The 17,476-nt window shown below is 39.2% G+C and overlaps 1 protein-coding gene across 1 annotated transcript in view; it reads left to right on the forward strand.

The window, feature by feature from the left end:
• KPNA1 (karyopherin subunit alpha 1) overlaps positions 1–17,476 on the forward strand; it is a 62,177-nt gene that overhangs the window by 8,030 nt on the left and 36,671 nt on the right. Inside the window, exons 2-4 of the mRNA XM_015558485.1 lie at positions 2,351–2,458; positions 5,815–5,914; positions 8,580–8,674. Of these exons, the coding sequence (XP_015413971.1) occupies positions 2,351–2,458; positions 5,815–5,914; positions 8,580–8,674 (303 nt within the window). The remainder of the gene's footprint in view (positions 1–2,350; positions 2,459–5,814; positions 5,915–8,579; positions 8,675–17,476) is intronic.

The raw sequence follows: 17,476 nt of genomic DNA on the forward strand, positions 1-17,476 counted from the left end.
TTTAATGTTTCTTTGTGCCCCCCCTAGAGGTCTTTGTGCGCAGTCTTGTTGTAGTTTAGCCTTGATTGTTGTAGTTAATACTGGGGGGATTTGACCTCCAGGCCAACTGGCTGTGAGAGTCAGCTGTGCCTGCAGTGGGAAAACTTCTATCCTCTGGGGAGGTGCTAATCTAGCTTTTGCCTGAGGCTATCTGGAAAATGGCTCTGTGCAGGGCTTGTGCGGGGTGGGTTGCACAGGATCAAACAGGGCGGGCAGAGGGAGCAGTTATGGCTGCTCTCAGTCCCAGCAACTGCTGCAAAACCTCGGAGAAAAGCTGCCCTCGCGTTCCGACTGATGCCAGACAGTCCCTCTTCTCCCGTTGGAGTCTGGGTCCCTAGAGACTCGCCCAGAACTGGAGCTCAGAGTCTGAGACTCCCTCCCGATTGAAAACGACAACCGCGCCCTCAGCTACCAGCCTGCTCCGCGCGTACCTCTGCACCTTTGTACTTTCCGCCTGCTCCGCGCGCACCTCTGCACCTTTGTACTTTCCGCACTGCGCCTCCTCTGAGTCTCATATGCTGTTCTCTTTCCTTCTATGAAGAATTTCCCCTCAGCTAGTCTTCCTGTGGTTCTGGGCAATGTCTGTTCCGTCTTTTAGTTGTATTTTTGAAGTGGTTGTTCGAGGCAGCTAACTCTGGTGTTTACCTATGCCGCCACCTTGGTTTCCCTCCTGTCTGCTTTCTTTTAGTCAGCTTAATAATTTTGAGGTTTACTTATGCTATGTAGGTATCAGTAGTTCATTTTGTTATATTGTTTAGTATTCTGTTGCATGGATAAACCACAGTTGGTGTATCCATTCACTTGGTGATGGTAATTTGGAGTGTTTCTGGGTTTTGGTGATTGCAAATAAAGCTGCTGTGAACATTTATAGCTAGCTCTTATAGATACATATTTTCCTTTTTCTGGGATAAATATCTAGGAGCAAAATAGCTGGATTGTTTAGTTGTTTTGTAGTTAAGAAGCTGTCAACTGATGGCCAAAAAGGGTTGTACTATTTGACCTACCTGTCAGTAACGTATGGAGTTTCATTTCCTTGTCAACGTTTGGTATGGTCAGTCATTTTCCTTTTAACTATTCTAAGGTGTGTGTAATAGTATCTCATTATGATTTTTGCATTTTTCTAATGACTAAAGTTGAATCTCTTTCATGGGCTTATATGCCGTCTATATATCTATTTTAATGAAGTCTGTTTAAATATATTCCTTGTCCCACAGGAATATTTTTATGTTTTGTACATATTTCTCAGCCTTTTTCTCTTTTACTTTGGATTGCTTCTATTGCAATGTCCATAAATCCACTAATCTTTTTTCTATGATATCTAATCTGTAAATCCACCCAGCATACTTTTCATCTGAAAAATTTTTCATCTCTAGGTATTTGATTTGCCTTTTGTATGTGTGTTTTCCAATCTCTCCTTCTCATGTTTATATTTTACTCTACTTTTTGAATATTGTGGATATATTCATAAAAACGATTTTAATGTCTTGGTCCAGTTTGCCATCTTTATCATTTCTAGGTGATTTTGATTGATTTTTCTCTTCCTCATTGGTAGTCTTCTACTTCTTTTGCATGGTTGGTAGTTATCAATTGAATGCCAAGCATTGTGACTTTGATCTCATTTGGTGTTGGAGTTTTTAATATACTTTTTAATAAGTATAATTTTGTTCCCCATAATGTATATAATTGTGACATTGTCATTGGATGTAGTTAATCAACTTGGAAGCAGTTTGCAAAAAAGTTTCATCAGGCTGGACCAGAACAGCCTTTAATTTAGGGCTAATTTAGCATCACAACTAAATCAATACTGTTCTGAGTTTTCTACTCAATGCCAGCCGGTCAAAGCATAAACTATCTCTTGATCTCTGTGACCTCTGAAATTGTTCTGCATGCTCCTTGAAAGTGGTTCATTTTCCAACTTTGGATCTTTTCCTCACACACCTCCAGTGATCAATATTAAGCTAAAGAATCAATGAATACTTTATGCAGGTTTTTGGAGTTCTGTGTTGATCTCTCAGGAAATGGCCAAGCATACCCCAGCTCCATTTTCCAACCTTACCTTTTTTATAGGTCATGCAGTGTGAGACCTCTCAATAAGTTTTACTCATCAAGTGATAGTTACTTGCAGTATATTATAAGACTGGAGAGTTCTGAAATAGTTCATCAGGAAAGGTTGACGGTGGCACAGACTTTCGAATTTTTAAAATAATTTTCAAAATCTCCATCCTTATTACCTTTTAAGTGGGGTGACTAGTGTTTGGCTGTTGAACTCCCTTGTGTTAAAATTACTTTAGTAACATCTTTTATTTTTCAGTTATTCAAGCGAAGAAATGTTGCTACAGCAGAAGAAGAAACAGAAGAGGAAGTTATGTCAGATGGAGGCTTCCATGAAGCTCAGATTAATAACATGGAAATGGCACCAGTAAGTAAGATAATAAAAGAAACTCTTTTTAGTGTTTCTCTGATGAAAATATGAGGTTTAAGATATTTTTGTTTTTTAAAAAAAGGTTACATGTCTACAAAAAGTACTTGAAATTTGATTTTTAAAAAGAAGCCATATACTTAATCTCATGATTTACTAAATATTTAGTATATTTTAACTAACATACAGATAAACAGGATTAGCTAAATTGTGAAGATTAATCCAGCTATTAAAATGTACAAAGATAGCCGAAACCGGCTCAGTGGATAGAGCGTCGGCCTGCGGACTGAAAGGTCCCAGGTTCGATTCCGGTTAAGGGCATGTACTTGGGTTGTGGGCACATCCCCAGTAGGAGATGTGCAGGAGGCAGCTGATCGATGTTTCTAACTCTCTATCTCTCTCCCTTCCTCTCTGTAAAAAATCAATAAAAAAAATATATGAAAACAACAAAAAAACAAAACAAAAAAATGTACAAAGATAATTATAATAAAATTATTCCTTAAAAGTTGAATATAAAGGATATGTTAATGGAAATCCCAATTTGTTATTCATTTCAGTTACAAAATTGGATATGTTTATATGATTTTAAAAATTGGTTCCATATCACAACTATTGGAATTTTTTTTAATTGTTTTATTGCTTAAAGTATTACGAAGGGTATTACATATGCCTCCTTTTTTTCCCCGCCCTTGACAATCCCCTGGCCTCCCCTACCCCCCAGTGTCTTATGTCCATTGGTTATGCTTATTTGCATGCATACAAGTCCTTCGGTTGATCTCTTAACACCCTACCCCCACCCCCCAACCCTCCCCAGCCTTCCGGCTGTAGTTTGACAGTCTGTTCGAGGCTGCTCTGCCTCTGTATCTATTTTTGTTCATAAGTTTATAATGGTCTTTATTATCCATAAATGAGTGAGTGGAATTTTTATTATAACCTATTTTATAACTGTCTTGAGGTTACCAAAACAGATAAAAATTATGCTTTATATGGATCACACCTGTCTACATTTTCAGTTTATTATGATAAATTTAATACTGTTTTATTAGAACATATATATCTGGTTTTCAAAAAGAAGAAAAATCTCTTTTCTTTTACCTTAGTCACCCATTGTCAGTGACAGCCACTATTACTAGATTATTCTTCTTTTGAGGAAATAAGTTACTCCCACCCTTTTTTTTATGGTGGCATATTATACACAGTATTATAGATTTTTCCTTTTTTCCACTTCATATATCTCTAGTTTTTATGGACCAATTTTCTTTGGAATTAGAGCAGTTTAAAATCTTTTTTGGTGTTGATATAGACATTGTAGACAATACTGTCATTCTCTGGTGAGTTCTTCTAGGCCCTTCAGAAAGTCAAGCTGTTATCTTTTTTTTTTAAGTGGATGTTAAATGAATGTGAAGTATTTTGTGGACTGTATTAGCGTTCTGCAGATGAAACCGAACCTGTAGGAGAGAGAGAGGGGGGTAATGATTTATTGATTGATTAATTGATTTTAAGGAATTGGTTCATGCTGCTGTTAGAGCTGGTAAGTCCAAAATCCATACGGCAAGTCAGTAGGCTGGAAATTCAGTTAAGAGTTGTAGTTTTAAGGCTGAATTCTTTCTTTAGGACATCTCAGTTTTTGCTTAACTGATTGAATGAGGCCCACTCACATTTTGGAGGGCAATCTGCTTTCTTCAAGTGTAGTAATTTAAAATGTTTAATCACATCTAAAAAATGTTTTTACAACAACATCTAGATTGATGTTTGTTCAAACAGCTGGATACCATAACCTAATTAGTTGACACACAAAATTAACCCTCCTAGTTCACTCTTTGTTAGTTTGACATCTATATACAACTCCTTAAACCATACTGAGTCTCAGATAAAGACAAGAACAAAGTCAGACCTTCACATAACATGACATAACAAACCTGCATGTAACTTAAAATGCCCTAACCTTTTTCCTAGAATAGGATGCAAAGTTCTTGAGTGTTATTCACGTCTCATCCTGATATTCTGTAACTTAAATACTATGGTGTAAAATTAATAATACTTAAATACTATGAATGTAAAATCAGTACATTTTGTTACTTGATAAGGGGTTTCGAGAGGGAAGAAAAAGATATATAGATACAGATATATAAATTCATAATAGAATTATATATAAGTACCCTTTGTTTATTCAGGAATCGGTCTTATAAGTTTCAAAGTACAGTTACTTTTCTGACTCTTAAAACCCTTTTTAAAATATATTTTTATTGATTTCAGAGAAGGGAAAGGGAGAGAGAGAGAAACATCAGTGATGAGAGAGAATCATTGATCAGCTGCCTGCTACATGCTCCCTACTGGAGATTGAACCTGAAACCCAGGCATGTGCCCTTACTGGGAATCAAATCATGACCTCCTGGTTCATACGTCAGTGCTCAACCATTGAGCCACACCTGCCGGGCACTTTTCTGAGTCTTAAAAGCAGAATGCTTCATTCGCCCCACGGGGATTTTTAAGTGTTATATATTGCTTACCAACCGTCTAGTGTTTTTAACTCAGTGCAGTTTTCTTCAGAGTTCCTCTCGTTGACTCTAACACTATGAAATGATAAGAACTTTTACTTCATTGACAAATGATTCTGAGAAGAGAGTTAACTACTAATACTGGGGATCAGTTATAGTGGAATGTGGAAAAATTCTAATAAAGCAAGAAAATAGTTAGAAGCTGAAAAGTTTTAATAAAGCAAGAAAATAGAAAATTTAAATTTAAGAGTCAGCGGTTGAATTCAGCAATGGCTAGAATCTGTGTTTTATATTGTATAATTCTACTCATTCAATAAATATTTGTTGAGCATCTTCTGTATGCCAGCTATCAGTGATAGAGGTAAGATAGGCAGGGTCTTCGGCTTTCAAGGAGCTTACCGCGTACTAAGGAAACCTGGGCAGTAAACAAATAACTAAGAAAAATATATATCTGATAGTGAAAAGGGATGTACCCAGGATTAATATAGAGGGATAGGATAGAGTTGGAGTGGATCCTTTAGATTTGGAGGTCATGCAAAGCCTTCTTTTAGAATTTAACATTTAATCTGAGTTACAAGGAATAGCTAACTCTTTGAGCAATGAGAGGAAGAATAAAAAACATCTTGTCTTAGTATTTACTAAGATTACTACTTTCTCACTGTTGTGAGCTTTTTAATGGTAGAGATTGGTTTCATCACATTATTATCTCATTTCTACATGTAAAGATAGCCCTCCCTTTGTGTAACTTCTAGATAAATATGATTAACTTAATAACATGGCTGCAATGTATACTATCTCTGTTTATCTTTGAATTAAAGTTAAAATTTCCTTATGTTTGTTTTTTGTTTGTGATCCCAGGGTGGTGTTATTACTTCTGACATGATTGAAATGATATTTTCCAATAGCCCAGAGCAGCAACTTTCAGCAACGCAGAAGTTCAGAAAACTTCTTTCAAAAGGTGAGTTCTGAATATCCTATATAATAAAAACCCAGCAACTGAACGGCGGAACAACCAGAACAAGGGCTCGACCAGTCGCTATGATGTGCACTGACCACCAGGGGGCAATCAATGCAGGAGCTGCCCCCTGGTGGTCAGTGTGCTCCCACAGCGAGAGCAGCTGCTCAGTAGGTGGGTCCATAGCCACTCAGCTGACCGGGTTGAGCAGCGCTCCCACAGCAGGCTGATCCCCGCAGGCCATGCCCCACCAGTGCACGAATTCCATGCACCAGGCCCCCGCAACCAGCACGAATCCCGTGCACTGGGCCACTAGTGTTACATATAGTGTTTATTTACAAAATATTACTTTTCCATAACCTATTGACTTGCTTTGGAGTTTGTCTATCAACAGAATAAAAGGATGCATACAGAAATATGTATAACTATGATCCATAGCTAACTTTTGGATTTCCTTATTTATTTGTGTGATCTTACAGGACCAGAAAGCAGCATTATTTTTATTTCTGAGCTATCTTATAAAAGACCTTAAATTGGTAAGAACAGTAGTCAGTATTTTATGTTAATTCATATTGAGAAACTCCACTCTTTTTTAAGAAAAACTTCAAAAATATCACTGAAAGAGCAATGATTTTTGGTTTTAATGTTAGCAGTTTATCACTGATATTAAGTATGGATTTATTGGTGGACAGGTTAACTACCTTTTGAATAATTAGGGTAGAATGGAATGTAATATTTTTTGTCATCTGGACAAGTAAAAAGATCTCTGTAACTCAGAATCATATTTGGCTCCCAGTAGTAAGTTATGGTTGTTTAGAATTATTAATGAGAAGTTGACATACTCCTTGAGGTTAACTGGAATAAAAACATATTACCATAACAAAAAAATTGTTTTTTGCATGACAACTTATTAAATATTTGAAGGCCATTATCATGTACATCTTCCCCCTCCCCTCTAAAAATGTCTTATTTCTTTTCAGCAAGCTGAACCTAAAGGGTTTCTCACATAATATGGCTTTTTAAGGCCTTTCACCACTCTATTACTTTCCTGCATGTATTGTAGTTTGCCAGCCTCCTGTCTTAGAATGTGATAACTGAAATACAGTACTGCTGATGTGTTAGTATTCTCAATGGTGAGAGATTGACTTTCTCAGAATATACATTATAATAATGTATTCTAAGATGTTATCAATTTCAGTAGTCATGGCACAGTAATGTTTCATTGTATTTGCAGCATTCTAAACTCCCTTGTACTTTTCTTCGTGAATTGTTTTAAAGTATTGTTTGTGAAGTCATGTGGATTGTTGTTTTAATTTTTTAAAAAACTCAGTTGCTGAGTTTTGCTTTACCCCTATTGCTTATATTGCCAACTTTGGCTTAATGTTCTTTCTATATGTTGTTTGTGTAATCTAGCATACTAACTACTTAGTCTTTATTATAATATCAAATTTATTTGTTGTGTTTGAATGCTTGGTAAAAATGTCAAACCAGGCAAAAAACATGCCATTAGAGCTCTCTCCAAATTATCATTGAACCATTAGTTACCTCTTTCAGTAAAGCCATTGACTTGGCTAAGAATTTGAAGTAGTACTGTAGTCCAGCTGCCATTTTTCTTGCATTGCTACATAAATCTCATAAAAAATTTTGTCAAATCTCTTGCTGAAATTATTATGCTGATTGTTTAGGACATTACTTATTTATTCATCCAACAAGTTTCTACTGACTTCATTTATAAGCTACTCTGTTGTTATAAATGAAAATGAGATTAATTTGGCAATCATCCTTGGTGCATTCTTGCTCTGATTTCTGTTTAACAACTTAACACCTGCAAAATTAAGTCCTGCAAGCATGCTCAGAATGTCCTAATCCCATTTCTTTCCATTTTCAAACTGATGACCTGTGCCAGGAAGCAAGGTCTCAGATGCTCCCCTGATCCAGTTTCTTAAGACAGCTTATCTATCTATCTATCTATCTATCTATCTAGCTATCTATCTATCTATCTAGCTATCTATCTATCTATCTAGCTATCTATCTATCTATCTAGCTATCTATCTATCTATCTATCTATCTATCTATCTATCTAAAAGGCCAATATGCAAAGTGTCCCCTCAGGAGTCCAACTGGGAGAATGGGAGTTCAATCGCTCACTATGAAGTGTGCTGACCACCGGGGGCTGTGTGGAATGAAGGAAGGCGCCGGCTAGCAGCTGGTGAAGGGAGGCCCCAATTGGCCCTGATTGCCAGCCAGGCCTAGGGACCCTACCCATACACGAATTTCTTGCACTGGGCCTCTGGTGTTAAATGAAAAAGATGAATAATAAACCCATACACAGAAAAAGGACTAGAAGGAAGTATACCAAAATAATAACTGGTTATCTTTGAATGGTTTTCCCTCTATTTTCTAAAATACTAGAGGTAGTAATTTTAATTTTTAAGAATTATGCTTATCATTTTCATGTTAAAGCTTACTTTTTTGTGAAATTTTTCAAGCTGCTGTAGTCTCAAAGTGACCAAAGTCAATTTTACATTGTTTTTCTTTTTGAGATTTCCAGCATGAAAGAGATGCTAAAATGGAGGGAGTAATTATGAAGTAATTTTGACCTATAAAGTCTTTGCATTGAAATCAAAGAATTATTTTTCTTCTTTCCTTTTATTTTATGGGGAGACAGAACCTAATCCTCCTATTGATGAAGTCATCAGCACACCAGGAGTAGTGGCCAGGTTTGTGGAGTTCCTCAAACGAAAAGAGAATTGTACACTGCAGGTATGAGCCTTTACATTTCTTGCCTCATATCTTCTCTTTGCAAATTTACATTTTGTTACTTATTTTAATCTATAGGAAGGGTTAGTTTTTTATAATGAAGTTTCCAACAACCACATTGCAAGTTTCTTTGATAGTTTTTTTAACATCCAGGCCCTTGGTTTTACTCTTTAGAATTTTTGTCTTTTTTTTTTGTCATGTAAAAAATTATTTTATGATTGTGGATAATACTTATCCAATAGGAAATTGTTTGCCATAGAGGAGCCATTATAGGATCTAAGTGTGGGCTACGTAAAATTTGGTTTTGAAGGATTTTTAGATTATACTTGTTAGCTTTCTCACTAATCCCCAAATCTCATCCTAATTAGTCCTCCCCCCTACTTCCAAAGAACTGACAAGGAGATAGCCTTGTTAGGAATCTATCTGCTTTGTGCTGTGTTAATTTTGTCTATCAATACTGTGTTATCTAAGAATTCTAAGAAGAAATTCTACAAATTCTGGGTTGGATAATTTTTACAGTAAAAAGAACTACTGTCAACTGAGTTAATTTAGAAAATTTAAAATACTATTTTGTAGGAGTTAATTTAGAAAATTTAAAATACTATTTTGTGAGTGACATCAGAGCAATGGTGGCATGAGAGAGCCCCTTGTCCTCTTCCCTTGAAATTTCAGCAAGTTGACCAACTATAATTCAACAAAGAAATCCCTGCTCAACACAGACACATGCTGGAGAGACCTGCACATTGAAACATCTAAATGTTAACAACTGGGAATAAATGGGAGACGGGAAGGGAGGAAAGTGCAGATGGCCCTTAGACAGCCTTGCACTGGGGAGCTCACAGTTCAGCTGGCCAGGAGAAGGGAGAAAGCCTGTGGTAGCAGGCTCTTCCTTCAGCTGGAGAAACAGAGCTTTGCGGGGTGGGGAGCCAACCCAGCAGGTCTAGCAGCAAAGGAATGAATAGTGTGTGAATCAATAGATGCTTGACAGGGTTCTGCCATGCAGGGAAGCCCGGGTCCCAGGGTGCCTGTGGCTGCCAGAGGAGGGAAGCCTGGGTCCCGGGTGCCAGAGGGAAGCTAGTGCCGGCAGCCAGGGGAAGAAAGGCCTACTCTTCGATGAATCTTCGTGCATCGGGCCTCTAGTTTAAAAAAATAGAATAGAAAAGCGATCCTTTTGCAGCGTGACATTCGCATTTTGCTTCACATGCTCAACACCCCCATTCATTTTCCACGGGGGGTCGTTTTCTGTGTTTTGCCGTTTGCTGCTCGCTTCGGATGTCTATCATGGCTCCTCGTTTCACTCTTCCCTCCCGACGTGTATTCAGTTTACGTTCGAACACCTACATGTACACCGACCGCAGTGACCGAAGTGCGGAAGGAAGCCGTTCAGCACCAAGAACAGCGCTCTAGCTGAGGTGCCAGAGGAAATGATATAAATGACAAGAGATTTCAAGATTGCAGTTCTGAAAATACTCAACAAGATGCAAGAAAATACAGACAGGCAATTCAGTGCACTCAGAAAACAAATGAATGAATAAAACAAGTACTTTACCCAGGAGATTGGAACTTTAAAAAAGAACCAATCAGAAATCCTGGAATGCACTGGGGAGCTCACAGTTCAGCTGGCCAGGAGAAGGGAGAAAGCCTGTGGTAGCAGGCTCTTCCTTCAGCTGGAGAAACAGAGCTTTGCGGGGTGGGGAGCCAACCCAGCAGGTCTAGCAGCAAAGGAATGAATAGTGTGTGAATCAATAGATGCTTGACAGGGTTCTGCCATGCAGGGAAGCCCGGGTCCCAGGGTGCCTGTGGCTGCCAGAGGAGGGAAGCCTGGGTCCCAGGTGCGGGGGCCGAGGCAGAGATGGTTAGGGGCAATCAGGCTGGCAGGGGAGCAGTTAGGGGCGTTTACCTGTTGCGAGATTGGGCCTAAACTGGCAGTTGGACATTCCCCAAGGGTCCCAGATTGGAGAGGGTGCAGGCCGGGCTGAGGGACACGTGCACTGGGCCTCAGTATGTGATATAAATGACAAGAGATTTCAAGATTGCAGTTCTGAAAATACTCAACAAGATGCAAGAAAATACAGACAGGCAATTCAGTGCACTCAGAAAACAAATGAATGAATAAAACAAGTACTTTACCCAGGAGATTGGAACTTTAAAAAAGAACCAATCAGAAATCCTGGAAATGAAGCATGCTGTTAAGGACATTAAGAGTGAACTACTGCCCCATCTGGTTTGGCTCAGTGGATAGAATGTCACTGAAGAGTCCCAGGTTTGATTCCAGTAAAGGGCAAATAGCTTGGTTGCAGGCACAATCCCCAGCCCCAGTTGGGGCACATGCAGGAGGCAACCAGTGTCTCCCTCACATAGATGTTTTTCTATCTCTGTCTTTGCCTCTCCTTCCACTCTCTGAAAATTAATGGAAAAATATCTTCAAATGAGGATAAAAAATAAACAAAGAGTGAACTACAGAGCATAGAAAACGGAGCCAACCAGATGGAGTAAAGAATTAGTGATATCGAAGATAGGAATCTAGAAATGACGAAGAGGGGAGAAGAGAGAGATCTGAGCATAAAGAAAAATGAAAGCTCTGACTCCATCAGAAAAAGCAATATTAGAATTACTAGAGGCCTGGTGCATGAAATTTGTGCACGGGTAGGGTCCCTAGGTCTGCCTGGCGATCAGGGCCAATCAGGTTCCCCGCCTCCCCACCTCCTCCTTCCCATGCTCCCTCAGTACCCCGCTGCTGCCGCTGGTTGCCCACCATGTTCCGTGCCACCCCTTGTTGGTCAGCGTATGTCATAACGAGCAAATGAACTCCTGGTCGAACTCCCGCATTCCGGAGAAGGAGGAGAGGGAGCATGGAATGGAAAGTCTATTTAAACAAATAGTGGATGAGAACTTCCCAAACCTATGGGGAAGAACTTAGATCTCGAATCCAAGAAGCAAACAGAGCACTTAGTTACCTCAGTCCAAAGAGGCTCTCTCCAAAGCACTTGGTATTCAAGTTATCAAGAATTACACATCATTAAAATGTTCATACTACCCAAGGCAATCTACAGACTCAATGCAATCCCTATTAAAATACCAATGAAATATTTCACAGAGCTAGAACAAATACTCCAAATATTTATATGGAATCAAAAAAGAACCTGAATAGCTGCAGCAATTTTGAGAAAGAAAAGCAAAGTTGGAGGAGTCACAATACCAGATTTCAAGTTATACTAGAAAGCCTCCGTAATCAAAACAGCCTGTTACTGGCACAAGAACAGGCGTATAGATCAATGGAACAGATTAGAGAACCTAGAAATCGACCCAAGCCATTATGCTCAATTAATATCTGACAAAAGAGGCAAGAGCATACAATGGAGTCAAGAGAGTCTCTTCAAGAAATGGTGTTGGGGGTTAGAGATCAACCGAAGGACTTGTATGCATGCATATAAGCATAACCAATGGACATAAAACACTGAGAGGTAGGGGAGGCCAGGGGATTGTCAAGGGCGGGGGAAAAAAGGAGACATGTAATACTCTTTGTAATACTTTAAGCAATAAAACAATTTAAGAAAAGAAAGAAATTGTGTTGGGAAAATGGGACAGATACATACCAAAAAAATGAAACTAGGACCACCAACTTACACCATACACAAGAATAAACTCAAATGGATAAAAGACTTAAATGTAAGTCGTGAAACCATAAAAATCGTAGAAGAAACCATAGGCAGCGAAACCTCAGACATCTCTTGTAGCAATATGTTTACAGATACATCTCCTAAGGCGAAGGAAACTAAGGAGTAAATAAACAAATGGGACTACATCAAAATAAAAAGCTTCACAGAAAAATCCTCAACAAAATGAAAAGAGAGCCCACTCTGGGAAAAGATATTTGGCAATGATATATCATAAAAGGTTAATATCCAAAATATATAAGGAATTCCTACCACTTAACAAAAGAAAAACAATCCAATAAAAATAATGGGCAAAGGACCTAAATAGAAACTTCTCCAAAAAAGGATATACAGATGGCTAAGAGACATATGAAAAAAATGCTAGAAGTCACTACTCATCCCAGAGATGCAAATCAAAATGACAATAAAGTACCATCTCGCACCTCTCAGAAATGGCTACCATCAACAAATCAACAAATGACAAGTGCTGGTGAGTATGTGGAGTAAAGGGAACCCTAGTACACTGCTGGTGGGAATGCAGACTGGTGCAACCATTATGGAAAACAGTATGGAGTTTCCTCAAAAAATTAAATATGCATCTGCCATTTGACCCAGTGATCATACTTCTAGGACTATATCCGAAGAAACCCGAAGCACCAATCAGAAAGAATGTAGGCACTCTTGTGTTCATAGCAGCACAATTTATAATAGCTAAGATCTGGAAACAGCCCAAGTGCTCATCAGTAGATGAGTGGATAAAAAATCTGTGGTACTTTTATACCATGGAATACTATTCAGCAGTAAAAAAGAACCTCTTACCCTTTGAGACAGCATGGAAGTACCTGGGGAGTATCATGCTAAGTGAAATAAGTCAGTCAGAGAAGGACAGGTATCACATGATTGCACTCATATGTGGAATCTAAGTAACAAAATAAACTGATGAACAGAATGAACCCAGAGACATGGAAGCATGGAACAGAGTGAGAATCTCAGAGAGAAGGCGGGGATGGATGGGAGGTAGTCAACCAAAGATCTCGAATGCATAACCCATGGACACAGACAATAGGTGCTGGAGGCCTGCGGTGGGGAAGCGGGTATGGAGGTGGGCTGGAGGCGGCCAATTGGAGGGAAAAGAGAGGCATATGTAATACTTTCAACAATAAAGAATTATTTAAAAATAAATAAACAATAATGACAAAAAATTCTCAAAACAACCAGGGAAAAGAAGGAAGTGAACTAAATATAAAGGAAAACCCATCAGAATTTCATCAGATTTCTCAGCAGAAACTCTACAAGCCAGAAGAGTGGAACCAAATATTCAAACATCTGGAAGAGAGAAATTACAAGCCACGAGTAATATATCCAGCAAGATTATCCTTTAAATATGAAGGTGGAAAACAGGAAATAAAGATGTTCCCAGATATACACAAGCTGAAGGATTTTATCACATCAGTGTTTTTCTCTCAGGAAATACTCAAGGGAGTTATTCTACCTGAAACAAAGAACATGAGGTCACAGCACTATGAGTAAGGTCACCAGAAAACTTAGAGCATAAATAGGGATTATCTGTAATAACAAAAACATAAAAGGGGAGGGAAGTAAAGGTCTGAACTGCCAAAGGAGGATGAAGATCAGTTGCACTCAAAAGAAAATACGCTATGGTATAAGTACAGGTTTATTTTTTATAAACCTAATGGTAACCACACACAAAAGTAACCAAACCAGAACACATAGCTTAAAACGAGAGGAAAGAAGTATAGCGTACCACCAAACAAAAAGAATAGATAGAAACAGAAAGGAAAAGAACCAATGGAGGCACAGAGCTAACAAAAAACAAAAGGTAAAATGGCTATAAGGAAATCTCATACATCAATAATTACCCTAAATATAAATGGTCTGAATTCACCAATAAAGTGGCAGAGAGTAGCAGACGATTAAAAACAGAACTCGACTATATGCTGCCTTCAGGAGGCACATCTATGCTGCAAAGACAAAGGTAGATTCAGAGTGAAAGGTGGAAAATGATTCTCCAAGCAAATAACATCCACAGAAAAGCAGGTGTAGCCATACTTATATCTGACAAAATAGATTTCAAGATAACAGGTAATAAGAGACAAAGGTGGACATTTTATAATGATAAGGAGGATACTATATCAGGAAAACATAACACTTCTTTTTTTATTGTTGTTAATCTCACCTCAGGATATTTTTCCATTGATCTTAAGAGAGAGTGGAGGGGGAGAGAGAGAAACATCGATGTGAGAGAGACATCGATTGGTTGCCTCACGTGCACACCTCAGTTGGGGCCAGGGATCGAACCTGCAACCAAGGTAAGTGCCCTTTCCCGGGGAATCAAATCCGGGACCCTTCAGTCCGCAGGCCGACTCACTACCCACTGAGAAAAACTTGCCAGGGCAACACTTCTTAATATATATGCATGCAACCAAGGAGCACCGAAATATATAAAACAGCTACTCACAGAATTAAAGGAACAAACAGATCAAAACACAGTTATACTTGGGGACTTTAACACTCCATTGACATCTCTAGACAAATCAACCAAATAGAAAATAAATACCGGCTTTACATGAAACACTAGATCAAAAGGACATGATTGACATTTATAGAACTTGTCATCCCAGAACATCAGATTATACATTCTCCAGTGCACATGGAACATTTTTAAGATTAGAACATATATTGGGTCACAAAACTAGCATCAACAAATTCAACAAGATTGAAATTATACCAAGCGTATTTTCTAACCACAATGCCTTGAAATTAGAAATCAACTGTAAAAAGGAAGCAAAGAAACCCACAAATAGCCCTAGCCAGTTTGGGTCAGTGGATAAGAGAGTCAGCCTGCAGACTGAAGAGTCCCCGGTTCAATTCCAGTCAAGGACGTGTACCTCAGTTGCAGGCTTGATGCTGGCCCTGGTTGAGGTGTGTGCAAAGGCAACCAATCCTTGTGTTTCTCTCACATCCATGTTTCTCTTTCTCTTGTCTCTCCCTCTCCTTTCCACTCTCTCTTAAAATCATGGAGCCCTAGCCAGTTTGGCTCAGTGGATAGAGCGTCAGCCTACGGACCAAAGGGTCCTGAGTTCGATTCTGTTCAAGGGCACGTGCCTTAGTTGCTGGCTTCTCCCTGGCCCAGGCCCTAGTCAGGGCTCTTGCAGAAGGCAACCAATCAATGTGTTTCTTTGACATCGATGTTTCTCTCTGTCTCTGTCTCTCTTTTCCACTCTCCCTAAAAATGAATGGGAAAATATCCTTGAGTGAGGATTAACAAAAAAAGAAAAAGAAACCCACAAATACATTGAGATTAAACAACATACTATTAAAAAATGAATGGGTCAAAGAAGGAAATAAAAGATGAGATCAAAAGATGTATAGAGACAAATGAGAATGGCAGTATAACATACCAAAATGCTGGGATGCAGTGAAAGAAGTAAAAAGAAGAAAGTTTCTATCATTGCAGGCCTATCTAAAGAGATGAGAAATCGAAGTAAACAACCTAATATCACATCTTTTTTTTTTTTAATCTTCACTCAAGGATATTTTTCCATTGATTTTTAGAGAGAGAGGGAAGGAGGAGAGAAATATTGATGTGAGAGAAACACATCATTGGTTCCCTCCTGTATGAGCCCTGACCAGAGCTCGGGCTGGGGAGGAGCCTGCAACCGAGGTATGTGCCCTTGACCGGAATCTAACCCAGGACCCTTTGGTCTGTAGGCTGATGCTCTACCCACTGAGCCGAACTGGCTCTAGTGTCTGCATACATCTTTATGCTCCCCCTTCTTTCAATCCTGTGCTCATCCGGCCCCTTTTTATGGAGGAGGTCCAGTTTGAGCTGAACTTTCACTTCCTAAAAGGCAGTGGTTCCCGATCAGCCATTATTATTCAGATTTATTGTCTTATTTTTTCCAAAGTGTTTTCAAAGTTGCCCACATGATTTCTCACCAACATAAGCAAACTTAAAGCAGATGTTATGAGATTAGTGGTGAAAGAGTTACAGACTCGTGGCAGTGAGGACTATTCCCAGTTCATCGAGGGCCTCAATCACAACCTTGTCAGCAGCAGAACTGGATAGAGTAGCAATATATGCACATCACTCCTTTTAGCTCTGTCCACATTATCCCTGAAAGGAAAGAAGGCATCCTAACTAACGGACACTTCACTAAGCTTGTCCACCCATTCCTTCTTCTTGGCCATGGTCAGTAAATCAGGGACTTCTTCAAACAGCGCCTTCCACTTTACCAAATTTTCATCCTCGTTGATGGTGCCATTAACATACTGATCGATGGCATTGGAGATTTCTGCTGTTCACTCCGGTTTTGAACTTTATTGAGAGCACTCATGGGTGATGCCGAAGCCACCAGAAGTTCACCATATCCCCTGCCAGGAGCATGCACTGGATCCGAGACTGCTGTTCTGCTCCAATGGCAATCACCTGCCCATTCTTGGCGCAGTACACTGAGTTGAACTGAGTGTACTAGGTCACTGGTCGGCAAACTGCGGCTTGCAAGCCACATGCGGCTCTTTGGCCCCTTGAGTGTGGCTCTTCCACAAAATACCGACTTCTGAGCATGGGCCATGAAGCTTCAATTGCATTGTATGTGCGCGCCCGCACGTGGTATTTTGTGGAAGAGCCACACTCAAGGGGCCAAAGAGCCGCACGTGGCTCGCGAGCCACAGTTTGCCGACCACTGTACTAGGTGTACTGGTTAATGATGTGGATCTTTTTCAATAGATGGGAGTTACACATATGTTGATATATATGCAATTTGATATGTATGCTGTTTTGTTGCATTGACAACAAGCTTTAAAACTTCATGTCAAATTTTCTGAAGGCGTTAACATCATAGATATTTTTACACTTAAAAATGTCGAATTTAGCCAAAACTGGTTTGGCTCAGTGAATAGAGCTTCGGTCTGCAGACTGAAGGGTCCCAGGTTCGATTCTGGTCAAGAGCATGTACCTTGGCTGATCAATGTTTCTAACTCTCCATCCCTCTCTCTTCCTCTCTGTAAAAATAAATAAAGAGAGAGAGAGAGTCGTGCGGGAAGATATAATTCATTATTTTGAAGAAAAGTATTGCTGAATACTTCGGGAAGCTTGTGAACATGCTCCATCTCAAGATACTTGTGA

The sequence above is a fragment of the Myotis davidii genome, unplaced genomic scaffold (assembly GCF_000327345.1).
Source record: "Myotis davidii unplaced genomic scaffold, ASM32734v1 scaffold292, whole genome shotgun sequence".
NCBI classification, from domain to species: domain Eukaryota; kingdom Metazoa; phylum Chordata; class Mammalia; order Chiroptera; family Vespertilionidae; genus Myotis; species Myotis davidii.